Genomic DNA, 17827 nt, shown 5'->3' on the forward strand with positions numbered 1-17827 from the left:
GTCCTCATTGCTGGTGAACCCATCTAACTCTTTTCCCTTAACTGTCAGGAAGCTTTCAAGGACTTTGGAGGAGAAAACCCCAGGAAGGTTTGTAGTAAAGCTTGCAAGTAGCCATATGCTGCTAGAATGAGAGAAGGCATTTGTAAACTTTTTGGATGGGAAGTTCTTGCTATTGCCTGTAGCAGAAGCAAACATCTTCCACCGGATAAGCCTGGTGTTTGCTGGTACCCATGAACAAAGCAACCAGCCAGCCTCATGCCCATGAGGCAGGTGACTGATGACCTGTGGTTGAGGGCTGCTCCAGAAGCACCCAGGCATTGTCTTCTGTTCCAGGGTGTTCTGAGGTGCTTTTGGTTGTCACAGCAGTAGGCTGAAGAATTCTTCCTCCTGCATACTTGCTTGGTGAGATATGGTCCTACCAAGTTGGCTGCCTTGGATGCTGCCTAACTTCTTTGTAGATGAAGCAGTTGCTCTCATTTCAGTACCTATCTACCGTTACCAAGCCTGTCAGCCACACTGACCCCCCCTAACCGGCATGTTTATTATCAGGAAAGCTGCCTTACACAAAAAGACAGCAGGTAAAATCGGGAGACAACAAAGTAAATCCCTACTTCGGCTTCAGACAGGATGGCAGGAGGTACCTTAGGTCGGAGTTGCTCGTTGAACGTGAGACATGAAGGAAGCACAAACTTACTGGAAGGCATTGGGATCTTTGAACATTTTGACATCGGCTGTCTAAATCATTTCCTCTCTAAAGCAAACAGTACAGCTAAGTATTTAAATATTACTGGCTTAAGTTTAGGAAGAGTTAGTCCTTGCAGACCTTATCTCTTTAATGGCTTTTGTCATGGGGATGAGTTTACTTCCGAAGCACACTGAGCTGGTCCACTCTGTCTTTTTGCATGATTTTACAGTAAAGCATCAACAAATTTTTCTACAAAGGATAGAACAGCACTGAGAACCCTCTTTTGCTTAGCAGCTCCCTTATCTGCAGATTACTGTCATAACTGAAATATTTGCATTTAAAAGAAAACCCAGATTTTAAGATAGGAACGTTTTCCAATGAATTGATTTTTAAGTTTTTATATATATATATGTAAATGAAAGTAATTTTTATTTATATCTCTCCATCAGCTTTTACTCACACTCAAAAGACTTGTCTGCTATACAAAGCAGTCCCATCTATTGCAGTGAATGAAGCAGTCACAGTGTGGTTGAACGTGACATGCAGTAAACTTGTGAGAGCTGAGGCTGAATTTGAAATCAGACTGAACCTTCCTTTCTGGAACTAGGGAACTGTACATGAACCACAGAAATGAGAGCTGGCAAAGGCCTTGAGAGTGTTCTTTTCTTCCCATCATGACATCACAGATGGTGTGATATTGTTCCTGAAATGGTTTCTTCAAAATGACCTTGAGCAGTCTAGCCGTATTCACCAATACTGACAGACTGGAGTCATTGTCCACATGGTACACGCCTCTTAGCGCATGTGAAAAGGTTCTCTGTAATTCCCTCCAGCAGTATCACTTTGCTGATTCCTGCACCAGCCTCTGATCCTTTTCTGCACTACTGTCACTTAGTCAGAAATGCCCTAATTTCGACATGTTTATATGCTTTCTTATTCCTGTCTGTGTCCCTCTGCACTTGTCTTCATCACATTTCACCTTAATTGTTTTCAGGCTATGTCTCCAGTTTGTCAAGATAACTTTGAATCTTGATCCTAACAGAATCCTCTCTCTCTAAACTATGCCTTCTGCAAATATTCTGTGTACTTTGCAATCCACTATGCAACTTACTAATGAAAATATTGAATAGAACTGGACCCAGGACAGTCCTTTGTGGGAGCCATCTAGAGATGTTCTCCCAAGTGGTCAGGAAATCACTGATTATGACTCTTTGAAAATTCATTTTCAATCACTCATCCACTTCATAGTAATTCCATCTAGGCCTCCTTTTCTTAGCTTGCTTCTGAAAACATCACAAGGAGTATGCCAAAAGCCTTATAAAATTAAAGGCAAATCACATCTATTCCTTGCCTGTAATCCTTTAGACCCATTACCCTGCCAAGGAAGGAAATAAATTTTGTTCGACAAGATCTTTCCTTGACAAGCCCATTTCACTGCTCGTTATCTTCTTATCCTGTACATACGTATGGATGACTTAATACTTTGCTCCAGCTCTCAAAGTTCAGTGTTAGGCTGACTGGTCCACAGTCCTTTACCTATCCTTCAAGACAGGTTTTGGTTTGGATTTCCTGGGGGCATTTTTGCCCTGTTCCTATCCTCCAGGACCTCTCCTGCCTTCTAGTTTTCATAGATAATTCGTAATGATTCAGAGACTGCTTCAGCTGCTCCTTTAAGCACCCCAGGCTGAATTTCATCAGGCCTTGCAGAGTTGAATATATCTGTTTTATCTCAGCATGCTGACCTGTGCTTCTTAAAGTTAATTTTGTTAAATATCTGGTTAAAATTTATCTTTTTATATGGCACCAAAAGAAGGAAGGCCTTAATACTTGTGCTTTACCTGTGGTTTGTCATGGGTCCTACCTTCCTTTTTGTTAACAATAAATGGGGTCTCAAGAGGCAGAGGCTCAGATGAACCCTTCTGGGATATCTGATTCTGGCTCCACACAGGCACCAGCCTCCTGGCCCAAAAAAGTCACTTTCCCCTCTAAAGAAAGTGTCCAACTTCTTCCTCAGGTAGGTGTCTCGGGCAGTGGCAGAAAGGTGTTAGTGCCCCCCAACTGATGAGGGTTGCTTTACTCTATGAGGTTTCTGGTGTGCAAAGGCTCTCAAGCCTGACAGTGGCAGCCCAGCTCTCCCCGTATGGCAGGCCTGATTCTTCCTCTCTGGGATGGTTGCTCCTCTTTAGTTGTGATTGGGTTCATTCTTTCACTGTGCTTTTATAAGCACCATTTCTAGAGTTCAGGGCTGTGGATGGGGAAAGGGACTAGGCTTTCACAGCAGGGCTTCTGAGAACAAAATCAAGAACTAATGTCTTCTATGAACAATGTTGGCCAAAACTCTTATATTTTTGGATATCTTTCATTCTTGCTAGATGTTCCACAGCATAAATGCTGTCTGCTTTCCAGTGTAACAGACAGGAATGGTAAAAAGCCCTGATACAAACCAGCAATCTCTTTTCCTGAGAATGCCCTCCAGGGCAGGAGCCCTTTGTGCTTAGCCTGCCATCCAGGCTCTAAGACAGACATGCTGGTCACCACATGGTTTTGGTCTTCCTCGTTGAGGGACCAGCTGGGGCTTACCATGGTTCCTCCCTGCCTGCCTGCCCTGGCTTACCTTTGGCAGGAAGCCCAGACCCATAAGCAGCCAGGGCACAGCGAAATCTTCTCCTCACACAGTGGTATTATATGGCCAAAGTGCAGTCAGGACCCAGGAGCTCCTTCTCCCCCAAGTACAGACTTAGCCAAAGAGGCTGACTGGGCTGTCTTGACCTAAATCTTGGAGTAAGCAGTCTGCACTCAGTGATCACAGCTCTTTAAAGTCTTCATTATTGCCTCGAGTCAAAGTGAGTCATCTGAATTTAGGTCATTCTTTGCCTTTATCCCAACTAACCATGGTGAGAAGTGAAGCTTTCTGTCTTCGTTCTTCCCACCTCCACATAGGAAAACTTGCACTGCTGTCCAAATTAGTACTGGGGACTCCAGACACTGCTCTGCTCCTCACCTCTAAAACTTGCTCTGCCTGTCTCTTGCTGCATAAAGACTGATGCTGGAGTTACTTTGCATGTGAATGAAGTAGCCTGTGCTTTCCAGCTGACCGACTGAATAATTTTTGGGCGTCTCTTGTGACTGATTACAGGAGAGCAACCTTGCTTTTTGCAGGTGCTTCTCCAGGAGCCTGGCCTTGACTTCACTTCTGGTGACAAAGGCCCACTTATGGTGCCAGGCTGGGGTGCATGATAAGCAGCAAATGAAGAATAACTGGCAATGTCCCTGGTGGAGGTCATTTGGGGACTTTGTTGTAGAAGCACTACTTTGTGTCAGCAGCAAAGAGGGACAAACTATTTGCTCCAGCAAAACAGGAAGTCAGAGGACTCCAGATGAGCTGACTGTTGTAGGAGACTTTCACTGCAGCAGATCCCTTGGGGAAACAGCAGAGGCAAGTGACACAGGGAGGGGAATAAACAAACAAAAAAAAGGCAATGTGTCATTGACAGGAGGAGAATGTGAAAGATTTCTTCTCTGCTGGTAATGACTTCATGTTTCCAGATGCTGGTCTGCTGAAAGTTGCTGGCAAGAACCAACAAGAAACACATTTGGAGGTGACAGAGGGAAGAAATGAGAACTGCTTCTTAGATCAAATCAGAGACTCCTGTAGGGGAGTCCGGGAGAATATTTGCACCAATGCACAGGAGAGATCAACCTGGCTCCAGAAGATGTGTGCAGAGATGCAGTTAGAAAAACAAAAGCTCAGCTTGAATTGAAATCGGCCAGAGATGTCAAAAACTATATGAAAGAGTTCTTCAGGTACATAAAAATCAAGCAGAAACAGAAGGAAAATACTGGCCCGCACTTAAACAGGAGAGGTGAATTAACATTGAAATTATTCATGAATTAACCAATAATGCTGAAAAGGCAGAGGTTCTCAACACTTTCTTCTCCTCTGCCAGCACTGCTGGGTCCCAGGCCTTGTGAACAAAAATCTGGGTTGATGCAAACACAGACCCACTGTCAGTGAAGGAAGAGTTGGTATGTGAACTAGTACAAGAGCTTGACCCCTACAATTTGATGGGCCCTGACGTTATCCACCCGATAACGATATCCCGGGTGTTAAGAGAGTTGGCTGATGTCATTGTGAGGCTGCTCTCTGTAATCTTTGGGAAGTTGGGGAGACTGGGGGACATCCCAGAAAACTGGAAGAAGGCTAATGTCACCCCCATCTACAAGAAGGGCTTAAAGGAAGTTCCAGGAATTATAGGCCCATGAGTCTTATTTCAGTCCCTGGGAAAGTTATGGAACGAATCCTCCTGGCAGCTATCACAGGTCAAATGAAGCATGTGATCAGGAAAAGCCAGCATGGAATCACCAATGGGAAATTGTGCTTGACAAACCTGATGGCCTTCTACAACAACCTGCTTGGTTGATGTGGGGTGAGCAGTGGACGTTGTCTACCTGGATTTCTCCAGTGCTTTGAATTTCCCACAGCCTCCTCCTATAGAAACTGATATGTTATGGTCTAGACAAGTGTTCTGTGTGGTGGATGGAGAACTGGCTGACAAACCGCACCCCGAGGGTTCACCCTGGCAACCTGTTACCAGTGGAGTCCCCCAGGGATTGATATTTGGCCCAGCATTATTTGATAACTGAGCTGGATGATGGGATCGAGTGTACATGACAAAGTTTGCCAATGATACTAAACTGAGCAGGGAAGTGGACATTCAGAAGGGAGGGGCACCCTGCAGGAGGACCTGGATAGGCTGGAAGAGTCGCATGACTAGAACCTTTTGAAGTTCAACAAGGACAAGTGTCTTGCATCTGGGAAAACACAATCCAGGAGTGCAGTACAGGCTGGGATCTACCTGGCTGGGGAGCAGCTCTGTGGGAAGGGAGCTGGGGGTCCTGGTGGACAAGTTCAACATGAGTGAATGATTTTCTGCTGCTGGGGCAAAGAAAGCCAACAGGATGCTGGGCTGCATCAACAAGGGCATCACCAGCAGAGATAAAGAAGTTATTGTCCCACTCTACTCAGCGCTGGTCAGGCCACACCTGGAATATTGTGTTTTGTTTTGGTTCCCACTATCCAAAAAGATGTGGACAGGCTGGAGAGGGTCCAGAGAAGTGCCACAAAGTTGATCGAAGGACTGGGAAGCCTGCCATGTGGGGAAAGGCTGAGAGAACTGGGTTTGTTCAGCCTTGAGAAAAGAAGGCCTAGGGGAGACCTTATCACCATGTTCTAGTATTTAAAGGGTGGTTACAAAGAAGATGGAGACTCCCTTTTCACAAGAAAAAGAGGAGGGTTAATGGGTACAAGTTACTGCTGGAGAGATTCCAATTGGACACAAGAGGGAATTTTTTCATAATGAGAACAATCAGCCATTGGAATAATCTCCCCAGGGAAGTGATGGATTCCCCAACATTGGACACTTTTAAGATTTAACTGGACAGGGTGCTGGACCATCTTGTCTAGACTGTGCTTTTGCCAAGAAAGGTTAGACCAGATGATCCTTGAGGTCCCTTCCAATCTGGTATTCTATGATTCTGTGACCTATGGAGCAATTTATCGTAGATCAGCACTTCAGCATGAGCCCTCAGCATGATGCTGAGGCAGACTGAAAAACAGGATAGCAGTGGAATGGAGAAAATATCCTCTACACAGAGCAAAGGTGCCAACTGTTGGACTAATACTTCCAGGTTTGCATGGGTCCTCCGGGTTGGAGGTTGGTCTGCCTCTGCAAGCACCTACTCTGTGTTCATCTGTGAGCTGGGGGCCTGGGCCATTGTGTGATGGATGCAGACAAACTGCATCCATGAGAGCTTGTACTCTTGCTAAATCACAGCCCGTGTTCAGCACTTTTACCTGAGAGAGTCCCAGAGCTCTGCTGCTGCTTTGCTTTGGCCCAGGTTTATGCATAAAGACACCAGGGAAATGTGGTTTTGACAGCGGGTTTTTGTCTGTGCTTTGCTTCCAGGGCAGGCACAGCTAAGAACAGAGCTGAGGGCTTGTTCCTTCGCTGTGTGTTGATGCTTGCTCAAGGAGCAGATGTTTGCCAGTGGGAAGCCTTGAGTGAAAGCCTTCAGCCAGTGTGAGCATAAGGAAAAGTGTCTGAATCTCCCTGCTTAGCCCTGTCTGCCCAAGGTATGAAAACAGAGTGGCTGGGAGAGCCTGGAGGGGCTGGAAAGCGTTTGTGCTCCCGTCATGCACAGCTTGGCTCCTGCAAGAGACTGCGGCTCCGTTCAGCTACAGAGCCACATGGGTGAGCTCCCTGAGCTGCTGGGATGGGCAGAATGGCAGGGTCTCTGAGAGAGGTCCACGTGGCTGCATCTAGAGCTTGGCAGTGAATTACACAGAAACTCTTGAAGCACAGAAACAAGGACGTGTATCTACAACTATTACAGAAAAGCACAAGGACAAATTAATACAGAGAAAGTGAAGGTGCAAAATGAGCTGTGATTATCCTGGGTCATAAAAGGGAAGGGGAAAATATTTGGGAAGTATATTAGAAGTTAAAAGAATGAAGAATATAGGCTCATTACTGAAGCAAGCTTTCAGCTAATACTGAGTGGTATGCAGAAGGATGAAATATTCGATGCTGTATTGTTTAATCTTACAATAAGTGTCCAAGGCTGGCTGCTTAGTATGATTAATGTAACAAGAGGGTGAAAGCATAGGTCAGAAGAGGGAAAAAGCATGTTAAAGAATATTCAGATGAGACAGGCTCTTGCTCATCAGCAAGATTGGCTTAAACACACCCTGGAGTACTTAAAGAAGTAGCCAGATCAATTTCTGATCATTAACAAGCATTTTAGGGAGATTTTGGGCTACATCTATCCTGTATTTTAAGCAGAGGCTGGTGTTAACGTGCAAGCCCTTTTACAGCATCTGAGAGGATTGAGTACCTTGCCTGAGAGGCAGGGCTGGGGTGTGCTCTCAGGCATGGATGAAGGGAAGCATCACTCTGCTGTTGCCTGTGGACTCACACCTGTGACATGGGCAGACTGGAATAGTGGTAGATGTAAAAACATAGAATCACAGAATCGTCTAGGTTGGAAGAGACCCTTGGGATCATCGAGTCCGACCATCTAGTCCAACCATCGAGTCCATCGAGTCCAACCATCTACCCGACTCTACAAAGTTCTCCCCTATACCATATCCCCCAACACGACATCTAAACAGCTCTTAAACACATCCAGGGTTTTTTCCTAACCCTGGGCAACCACCTCCCTGGGCAGCCTATTCCAATGCCCGACCACTCTTTCTGTGAAAAATTCTTTCCTAATGTTCAGTCTAAACCTACCCTGTTGGAGCTTGAAGCCATTCCCTCTTGTTCTGTCATTAATTACCTGTGAGAAGAGACCAGCACCAACCTCTCTACAGTGTCCTTTCAAGTAGCTGTGGAGAGTGATGAGGTCTCCCCTCAGCCTCCTCTTCCTCAAACTAAACAGTCCCAGCTTCTTCAACCACTCTTCATATGATTTGTTTTCCAGGCCCTTCACCAGCTTCGTTGCCCTCCTCTGCACTCTCTCCAACACCTCGATATCTCTCTTGTATTGAGGTGCCAAAAACTGGACACAATACTCGAGGTGTGGCTTCACCAGTGCTGAGTGTGTTGTCATCAATCCCAAAACACTCTTCAGGGATACTGCAGAACCAATCTCTGGCAAAAGAGGTTTCTGCAGGTGCTTTCCTCAAAGGGACTGTCCTTGCATGAAGGAGGGACAGTGGCATGGACAGGGTACCACAGCCTAGAGACCAGTGTCTGGACAATTCACCCAGGCTAGAGGCATCCTAAGTCAGCCACAGGGACTCACAAAGTGTGGATGGTAGCACAGCAGTGCACCCAGCTGCACTCTGGCCTGTAGGACAAGCATGGCCATGAAAAGGAGAAAAAGTCTTGAAGGGCTGGAAGAAATGAAAAATATCTGGAGAAAAATGGTAGGGTTGGACTCAGGGAATTACTGACCAACGGGACCAATTTCAATGACTGGAAAAACACTGGAACAAATGGTAAAACTGTTTGTAAATGTCTAGATAATAAGGTGATTCAGAGAAGCCGACATGGACTTGTCCAGAATAAATTGTCAAGCCAGTATAATTTCTTTTCTTTCTTTTGTTTTAGAGAAATGGGCCTCATGAGAAGGGGGAGGCAGTCAAGGTTATCACCTCTATCCATCTTGACTTGACTGAAGTTTTTGATCCAGGCTCACACAGTGACATTCTTATAACTGAAGCAGAGAAATATGAATTAGGTAAAATCATCGTAAAGAGGCAGCTCAGGTGGCTCAGGCGGCATGCTCAAAGAGCAGTGATACAGAGCTTTCTGTCATACCCTGAAGATGCTTCAAGTGAGCCCCTCCAGCTGTCAGTCCTGACCTTCTTTTGGTCAATACTTCCATTAACAACTCTGATTACAGAATAGGGAAGCCCCCTTGGGAGGACAAGGCATTTTGCAGGCCATGATTATGTTCAAAATGATCTTGATAAATTTGGAGAAAGGCCCCAAATCAATGTGATGAAATCCAATAAAGACAAGAGCAAATACTATGTTTAGAAAGAGGAAATTAAATGCACAGATACAAAACAGGGGATGACTGGTTAGGCAGCAGGGTGCCAGAAGGGGAGAGTATAGCAGATCACCGCCAATGGTCAGCAAAGCAATACTGTTGCACAAAGACGTGTCATTCTGATTTATTAGGAAGAATATGAGATAGAAGAGGTTGTAACTCCTCTCTGCTAGTGCCTAGGGATGGCCCTGTACCACGTGTTTGCTGCTGCAGAGAAGGGCTGATGGTGAAGAAAAGGAACGGTGAAGGCCTGGAGAGCAGGAACTGGAAGCAACAGTTGAAACATTTGGTTTTGTTGGGTTAGGAAAAAAGTTGAAAGGACATAGAAATCTTTTCTTGCCCATTTGAAGACTGTTATAAAAAGGGGGATAAACTGTTGTTCTCTATGTCCACTGGGGAGATGGTAAGGAGTGATTGGCTTGACTTGTGATAAGGGAATTTTCCTGTGTAAGGCCAATTAAGCACTGACATATCTACAGGGAAGTTGTTGAGTGCCTCTTGCTGGAGGCTCATGAGAACAGTTGTCACGAATGATAGGGGTGTGTCTGATCCTCCCTTAGAGCAGAATAGACATAATTTTTGGGTCATTCCAAACCCTGCATTACCATGATGGTTTTTCTGAGCGCTGCACTGATTGTCAGGTAGGCAGTGAAAGCAATTTGTCCCCAGGGTATACGGGCAGAGACTTTCCTCAGCAGCCCAAGTTGTTTGCTTGCTGGAGTCATCTGAGGGTCTCACTCGGCCCGTTCATGTAACCGTGGGCTGGGGATTTGATAATGCCTTTGTCTTTCCTCTACTCTACCTGTGACAGACTTTATTCATTTTTTTAGGTATTGAATGACCAAAATGCTCTATTTCACTTAGGGCAGGTGTCAGCAGGGACGTGGTACACCATTGCTGGCCAAGGGCTCCTTGAAGGATAATTTATGGAAAGGGAATTGCTGATCAGTCAATGTGCATGTGTTGCATGTGGCACCCCACAACTGAGCTGTGGCAAGCCAAGGGCCAGCCCGAGGGATTTGTGTTTGCAGTAGCAGGAGTCACCCTTCAAGAAAGGCAGGAAAATCCTGTCTCTGGTAGCCTCGTGGCTGGGGTGATTATGACCAATTGTATTTTGTCTGTGTGAGAGACTAACAGCCTCCATGCCATGAAAACTGATCAAGCATTATTTCTTTTGTGGGAATGACATCAGAAACATGGGAATTTTCAAACCAGATTGGATAAATGGTATAACCCCCTGCTGGACAGGAGCCATTACCAGCTGCCATAGACAAGGATGATAGTATTCTCTTGCTAGGAATTTATGGCTTATTGCCCTGCTAACCTGCTGTATGTAGCAGTGAACACACAGGTTTTAATCTTAATTTTTCTATGAACAAATAGGGTTTGAATAGTCTCAACTTCTTTGCAAATAAAGAGGCTTAACGAAATAAAAATTAAAAACTGGTAGGCTCTTCTCACAGTAATGAGTTTTACACACTAATTTTGCACTGCAGAAATAGACAGGTTAAAGATCACACTGAAAAAATAGCAGCAGATCCTTGATTTTATTACAGGTCCCATCATGATCAGGCACAGTATATGACTTGCGGCTCTATGTTTACTTGTCTCCTTCTTGCTGTTTACACACACTTTCCTTTCTCATGTGGTTCTGTACTCTTACTGTAGCATAATTGAACTTTTGCTATAAGTTGTCTCATGCAGCCAAAATCCTGTGCTGATTATCCCATGCTTCAGGAAAGAATTAACTTCTTTCCACACTGCTCACAATTGCCTTGTTCTCTCATCAAATGCCCCTCCCTGCACAGCACAGATTCTCTAATGACAGGAGGTTGTGCCACGTTCATGGGCCTCTGGGAGCAGAAAAAAGGCCAGTTCTGAGCAGATGCCCGATTTGATTGCAGTATCATGAAGGCTAATTACTCTAATAAGCGTTCATGGGATTCAGAGATCAGGAGAAAAAAGATCACAAACACTATTAAAGTGTCAGAGGTGTTGAAGGAAAATTGGAAGTATTAAGTGCCAATTTCTGTTTTCTGAAATTCAGGCTAACATCACTGAGAGCTGCTGACAGTCATCTGAGGGCAAATCCTGATGCCCTTGAGGGGCTGTCTATGATATGTACCCAACTCAGGTACTGTTGGCTGCTTTGAATGTAGGAGGAAGTGTACCTGGAGCAAATCAGCCTGCATGCTTTTGGGGGCTGTGGACTCCACCTGTCTGCATAACAGATGAAGAGAAGTAGTTGTGACACCTAACTGAGTACTGATAGTAGAAAACTGGAATAGATCTCTGCCAGAGAGAGGGTATTTGGAGTGGGCAAACCCAGGGGACAAGGTCTTTGCTTGGGCAATGCTGAAAGGAATTGGCTTGGGAAAAAAAAACCATGAGCTCATGATAGCTCTTATGTTGTTGGTCACCTCCAGATGAGGTTCCTGCAACATGCTGTGTTAGCGTAGACATGAGGACTCAGGAGCTGTGTCTGCACAGGTTGATCGGGGTGGACTCCAGCCACTGAGCCTTCATCCATGTATCTCCCACTGGTGTGATGGGCTGTCACTTGCAAAATGTGTACACTGTACTTGGCAAAAGCGGAGTCGGGAACTCAGCTGCGGCTGCCCCTGCACAGCTCGAGCAGAGCTCACTAATGAGTGTCTGGATGCACGCTCTGATAGGGGTCAAGCTGGGACTCTCCCTTCAGAGAGGGTCTGGACCAGGTCTGATCCTAGTATGTGCATTGCATCAGCAACCTGGATGGTGGCTCCAGGTTTCTGGTGTTGGCTCAGACCCATAATGACCTCAGTACAGGTATGTGTTGCCTGCTTTTTTCTTCCACATGCAGCTCAGGCCATTGCTGGCTTCAGGCTGCAGGTTTCAGACCCTGGGGGTCACCTTTTCTTGCAGTGTGGTCCTGTGCCAGTAGAGGACATCTGAGCCACTTGTGCTAACGTCTCCCAGGTTTAAATGGCAAAACCTTTGCATGGTGTTTTAATAGGAGATACTCTCTCGAGAAACAGCTTCCCCTAGCTCAGGCAAAGTCAGTTTGCCTTAGAGGGGGGCTGGGAATTGACTCGTTTTCCCAAATATTTGGCAAAAAGTAGACTGAAAAAGAAGAATATGAGTTAGAGGAGAGATGTGTTGAACATACAAATAAAAACATCTTATTGTCAGGCAATTTTAGAGTGGCATTTTAAAAAGCTCTGATTTGAAACATGACCCTTTTTCTGTGCCCAGTGTGAGCATGTGCTTGTAACCAGTTGCCCCTGGACTCAGCGTTGCTCACTTTGAATTAAAACTACTCACTACACCAGCCCCTTCATCTGAAGCAGCTGCTGGTGACCGTCATTGTCAGCAGTAGCTCATGATCCCAGGGAGATGTTCCTGGAATAGATATAGCCTGCACATTTTGTGTATCATGGCGAGCCTTGGAAATCACTGCTCTCCATATGTGCTGTTGAACCTGTCTTTTTATCATTAGCCATTTTATTCTGGGCCATATTGAATTACACCATTCCTTTAATGCCAGATAGCAGAACTGGTTTCACTTGGAGACTTAATGATTTCTCCTGTGCAAGGATGTTCAAAGGTATTTACTACTTGAGACTCTTCAGTTGCATCGTATGGACATGAAACTGGCATTTTGATGTATTCTCAGATGGATTCCTTTTATGTTTTATTTTTCCTTCCTCAGAATAGTGTGTTCTAGGTAGGAAACCTGTTTACTAGAGGATTAATTACTCTTTGGTGAATCTCTTGCTCCACAGAACTTCACGGCATAAACAGTTTTACAAAACAGAATTAACACTGTTTTTCCCAAGGAAGTATCATTACAATACCCGATCTGTGTAATTAAAGTATTGAGAATGCTGCTTGTTTTCTGAAATAGGTACCAGATAAATAGCTGGTCATAGATAGAGTATTTGGTAAGCTCTAGGATAATCATGGCCATTTATCATGTTTATGGGATGATGTTTAGGGAAATGTATCTCCTGCACTACTTGGACAGGAACAGATATACCTTTGAAAACCTCAGCAGAACCTGCTGAAGTGCTTGTCCCCATCCTGAACTGACAGATGCCCACAGGAGTGTGTGCTGACAGGCCCAGTGACAAGTCATCCTTTTCCTTTCAGTCTGATTGAATTCCCAGATCTGAAAATTGAGCGTTCTTAATGCTTTTGGTCTAACTGAAATGTCTCTTCTAAACTGTAAGCCATTTATCTGAGTTCTAATCTCTCCTGCTGAGCTGTCACAGTCAAAAGGCAAATCTCCTTACCAGGCAGACAGATGCTCTGAAGGTGTAGGGAGGATTTCAATTTTAATGGAGACATTTTCATCTCTCTGAAACAGAAGTGCCCTAAGGACCCGTGTCACACGTTGCCTGAAGGGCTCGTCTGCACCCCACATAGGGACTGAAAGCTAATTTGAGGTTGTCTGGCTGAAGGGTAGCCTGATGGCACTGCACTTGGAGTAATTAGCCAAATGGGAAAGGGTTAGTTTGGGCAGGGTCAGTGATTTACTCAGGTATCTTGGGGACCTTTCTGCAGCACTGCTGGTGTTGTTTGGAGATGTCTTAGGGATCTCTGGGATGGTGTTGTGCTGTAGTGCAGAGCGCTGCGTAGCTCAGACACCTCACAAGGCCCATCCTTGATGGCAATGCTCCTGTTGCTGCTGGAGGAGATGGCTGTGGGTGGGTGCAGAGTCCCCAGAGCTTGGGCTCTGCCCGCTGTGCAGCATCCCTGCAGGGAAATGAGTGATGGAGGTGCTGAGTACATGTCTGAAACTGCCTGTGGAGGTAACTGTGTTCATACATGCACTGCAACAGCGTCAGACCTCTGCAGGGGAAACCACTGCTCTTCAGGAAGGATTTCAGAAAACCCTGCTGAGGGCATGGGACTCTCTCCTGCTGATGCTGAATGCCCTGTGCTAACTGGAACTGTCTTCTTGTTTTAAGGTCAAGTGGCAGAAGGATGACATGGACAACAATTTGAACTTCTTCTCTGTCTCTTCGGATGGGCGGATTGTTTCATGGACTTTAGTTAAGGTAAAAAATAGGTGGCAATTTCTTTTCCCAGCCAAATTATAACCAATTGCCTCCAAAGTTCAATGATGCATTAGTTTTATTTTTATTTATAATGAGCCAGGTTTGAAAAAAAGTGGCAGCAAAAGATTGTAGGTGCAGTCACAGCTGGGTCTAGGGCTCCATGTTAAATTCTGAAATGAGCAGAACCAGACTACTCCTTGCTAAGGACCTAACCTTCGTCCTGCCTGCACCTGTAGCACCCCATGGACCTGAGTATAAGAGATCATTTTGCTGCTTTGCAGCTGCAGAAATTCAAGACGCGTCCTTGCCCTGAAACTTTCCTTGTCCCAGGAGGGTCACCCAGAAACAGAGCAGAATGATCTGCTTTCTTCCCCAGCTTCAAGACTATCACCCCCCAAATGCTCGTCTACAGACTGCAATTCAGAATGGGAGAGGGAAGGTGCACATTTCTCCCCTTGTGGCCAAAGTAGCACAGAGTAAGCTCACATTTGAAGTGGGATGGCAACAGGCAATCAGACAGGCAGAGGGTTTCTCCCTGCCATGACATTGCCAGCTCACACCCAAGACAACCTTTGTTAACTTGTTTGCATGCCCTGCCTTTGATCACTTTTTCTTTTGGAGTACAGACATTGATAGAAACTTAACATTAATGTCCCTAAATGATCCTTAGATTTATGTCTCTGAATTTCAGCATGTGTATTTTCTATCTGCTATTTGACTTTACATTTTGAAATCTTTTACTTAAGAAGTAATTGAATTGCCCTAAATATGAATTTGAAGCAGCTGTCCCATTATTCCTCAGCAAGCAAAGAAATTTCTTTATATCCTTGGGTGCTCATTTTTTCAAACTGTTATATCAAGCTGCTGAAGGCTTCTCTGTTCTGAAAATTTCAGGCCTTGCTGCCATGGGCAAGAAATTAATGTTGTCCATTATATGTAAGTCTTAGTCTCATGTTCACTTCAGGAGTGGGAGCCTTTTCTAAGCATTTATTATTAAGTTCTTTTTTATAAACTCCGCCAGGTTCATACATGCAGCTTTAGATACAAAAATCCCTCCTGCAAGTGTGTCCCAAGTCCTTCTCCCAGAATAGCTCTCAGAGCTCCCTAGACAGGGACAAGCTAACATTGTCCCAGCACTCAGCTCCTGTTTTATCCCCTGTGTAGAAATGCCCAGAAAGATTTATGTAGAAGTGGGTAATAACAACGCCTACAGCTAAACACATCCAGTTGAGGTGACTTGGCAGATTACAGCTATCAGCTGAGTCCCCATAACTGAGTGTGCTCATCCTACTCCACTTAGGAGTCAAGAAACACTGGGTTAAGCCTCTTGCTTCAGAGAAATGCCGCAACTGGGACAACCCAGGAGTCTGCAGATGGACTCGGGTGGCAACTCACCTGGTAGAGGGTCTTTTGCAACATTTCTGTGATTCATCTGTGCTTAACTGTGTTCCCACATCGTAAGCTGGTTATTTTCTGTCCCTTGAGCATGTTGATATATCTACTTAAGCATCCTTGGTGTGATTTCTGAGACCTGCATCCGCTTAGCACAATGTCTTTTCTACTAATTCCTTGCACTTCTGTTATAAACTTGGCCACACCCATGTGAAAAGCACTGTTTCAGGATTTTTTTCAGATGAAGTTACCTCTGGAATTGCCAGAGCTGGTATGTACTTAGCAGGCAGGGGTGGTGCACCTTAGCACCTTTAGGTGCTGTCTAGGTTTGGGTTTTTTTGGATGGAGATTCAATGGCGAAAGCAAGAAACAGAAAGAAAAGGGCATTTTGTTACAGTCTGAGGGTTTGTACACAGCAAAGAGAAATGGACAATCTGCTTGAATTCCAGTTTTAAAAAAAGAGCTATCTCTGGGTTTTATTTAGAATAAAATTGAAGAGACTCCAGAGGTCTTCTATTCTGCAAATCCATAGTGCAAATAGGGAATAAATTAAAGAAAGCTTCCTTAATCTTTTTGACAGGACTATCCAGAAGTAAAGCTTCTTCAAACACTGATAGCTGTTTGACACTTCCAAAGCCACGAGCAGAAAGTGAATAAATTCATTCTTCCAGCTGGATATTTGGCGAGCCACACTCAAAATTTGGATAGAAGAGCTGTCAAATGTTAGCTAGAGACAGTTGATCTGCCTTGACCGTAGTGGCTGTCGCTGTTAGAAATGGGCACAATCACTTTGGACAAACTTCATGAGACAGCACGTGAACAGTGTGCGCTTAGGCAGTCGTCTTGGCTTGGTTTTGGGTCATCATGGAGGTGTAAAACAATGAGGAAGGATGCAGTACTTCTGCAGCTGGATGGTTCTGCTCTCCTCCTTCAGGTGCACACATTGCCTATCAGAAAGGAGAGCTGTCAGAGCCACATCAAGGAATCGGTTGGCACTGCTTCTCTCCTTCACTGGCCTGAAGGAGGCCCAGGTTTGATTAGTAGCCATAGTTCACGCTTCCTATGTGACCTAGAGCGAAATTACTGAACAGCTCTGGGTCTCCTTCATTGCTCGAGGCTAATAACAACTGAAGGAAAACAGGCAGCTGCAAGGCCTAATTCACTAATGCTTACAAAGTGCTTTACAATTGTTAGGCAGAACAACATATTATTGTTCAGTATTCCTGGAAGGCCAAACTGTCGACAGTCTGTTTACCCAGAGGAATATGTGAATGACTCTGGCGACAAACAGCCCCAGGAACAGATGCATTTTCCAGACTGCAAAGCTAGGTACAAAATAAAAACAACACAGCAGGGAAGTCCATGCAAGTAAGATCCTTTGTGAAGGTGAGAGGCTACAGAAGATGTCCACAGAGGCTTTGGCCAGGTGGAGGTGCTGGGAGGCATCTTCAGAGAGAGGCTGCAGAAGGATGTGTGCTTAGAGAGAAGGTCTCTGTGGTTTCCCTTTCTACTAGAATAAAGAGTAAGTGTGCTAGCACATCTATGGGCTGACCTCTGTTAGACACACTGGGTGTATCAATATCATCAGCTGCAGGCAGCTCCAAACCTGCTCTTCAGACCAGACTTATGTGGCCACCAGCCATGGCTTGGACACAGTAAGCACTCTCTGGAGGAGCAAGAGGACCTGATAGCCTGAGCGGAGGCAAGTGCCTGCTCAACGTGTGCTGACTATGCTCCCAGCAGCCCATCAGCTCTCCTGTCTGGGTGGGCAGCAAGTGGCACAAGGAGTATGCTCTGTTCCTCGATGCTCCAGGCACTGCCCTTCCCAACTGTTGCACGCAAACACCAGCATATATCGTCTCTTTCTTATCACTCCTGCCTTTATCCACTGAATCCGACTTGATGTAACCCATGTGCTGCAAGAAGAGTCACTAACAGAAGGCAGGACTCTGCAGGCTGCAGTAGTCTGTCCTGATTCGTGCTGCTCTCCCAGAGAAGTTACTGCCTTAGTGAGAAGGAAATACGTCATGTTATGGCTTTTGATCTTTCTTGATCCTTCTGTACTTTTGTAGCCCCAAAATATGATAATAATGTCTACAGAACACTACCTCCCTTGAACTGCAGTACTGAGCAGGTGCTCACAAGGTCT

The 17827-nt window shown here is 45.2% G+C and overlaps 1 protein-coding gene across 1 annotated transcript in view; it reads left to right on the forward strand.

Moving 5' to 3' along the window:
- Positions 1-17827, forward strand: part of DNAI1 (dynein axonemal intermediate chain 1) — a 155162-nt gene that overhangs the window by 82004 nt on the left and 55331 nt on the right. Inside the window, exon 15 of the mRNA XM_074166282.1 lies at positions 14197-14286. Within this exon, the coding sequence (XP_074022383.1) occupies positions 14197-14286 (90 nt within the window). The remainder of the gene's footprint in view (positions 1-14196; positions 14287-17827) is intronic.

The sequence above is a fragment of the Numenius arquata genome, chromosome Z (assembly GCF_964106895.1).
Source record: "Numenius arquata chromosome Z, bNumArq3.hap1.1, whole genome shotgun sequence".
Lineage (NCBI taxonomy): Eukaryota > Metazoa > Chordata > Aves > Charadriiformes > Scolopacidae > Numenius > Numenius arquata.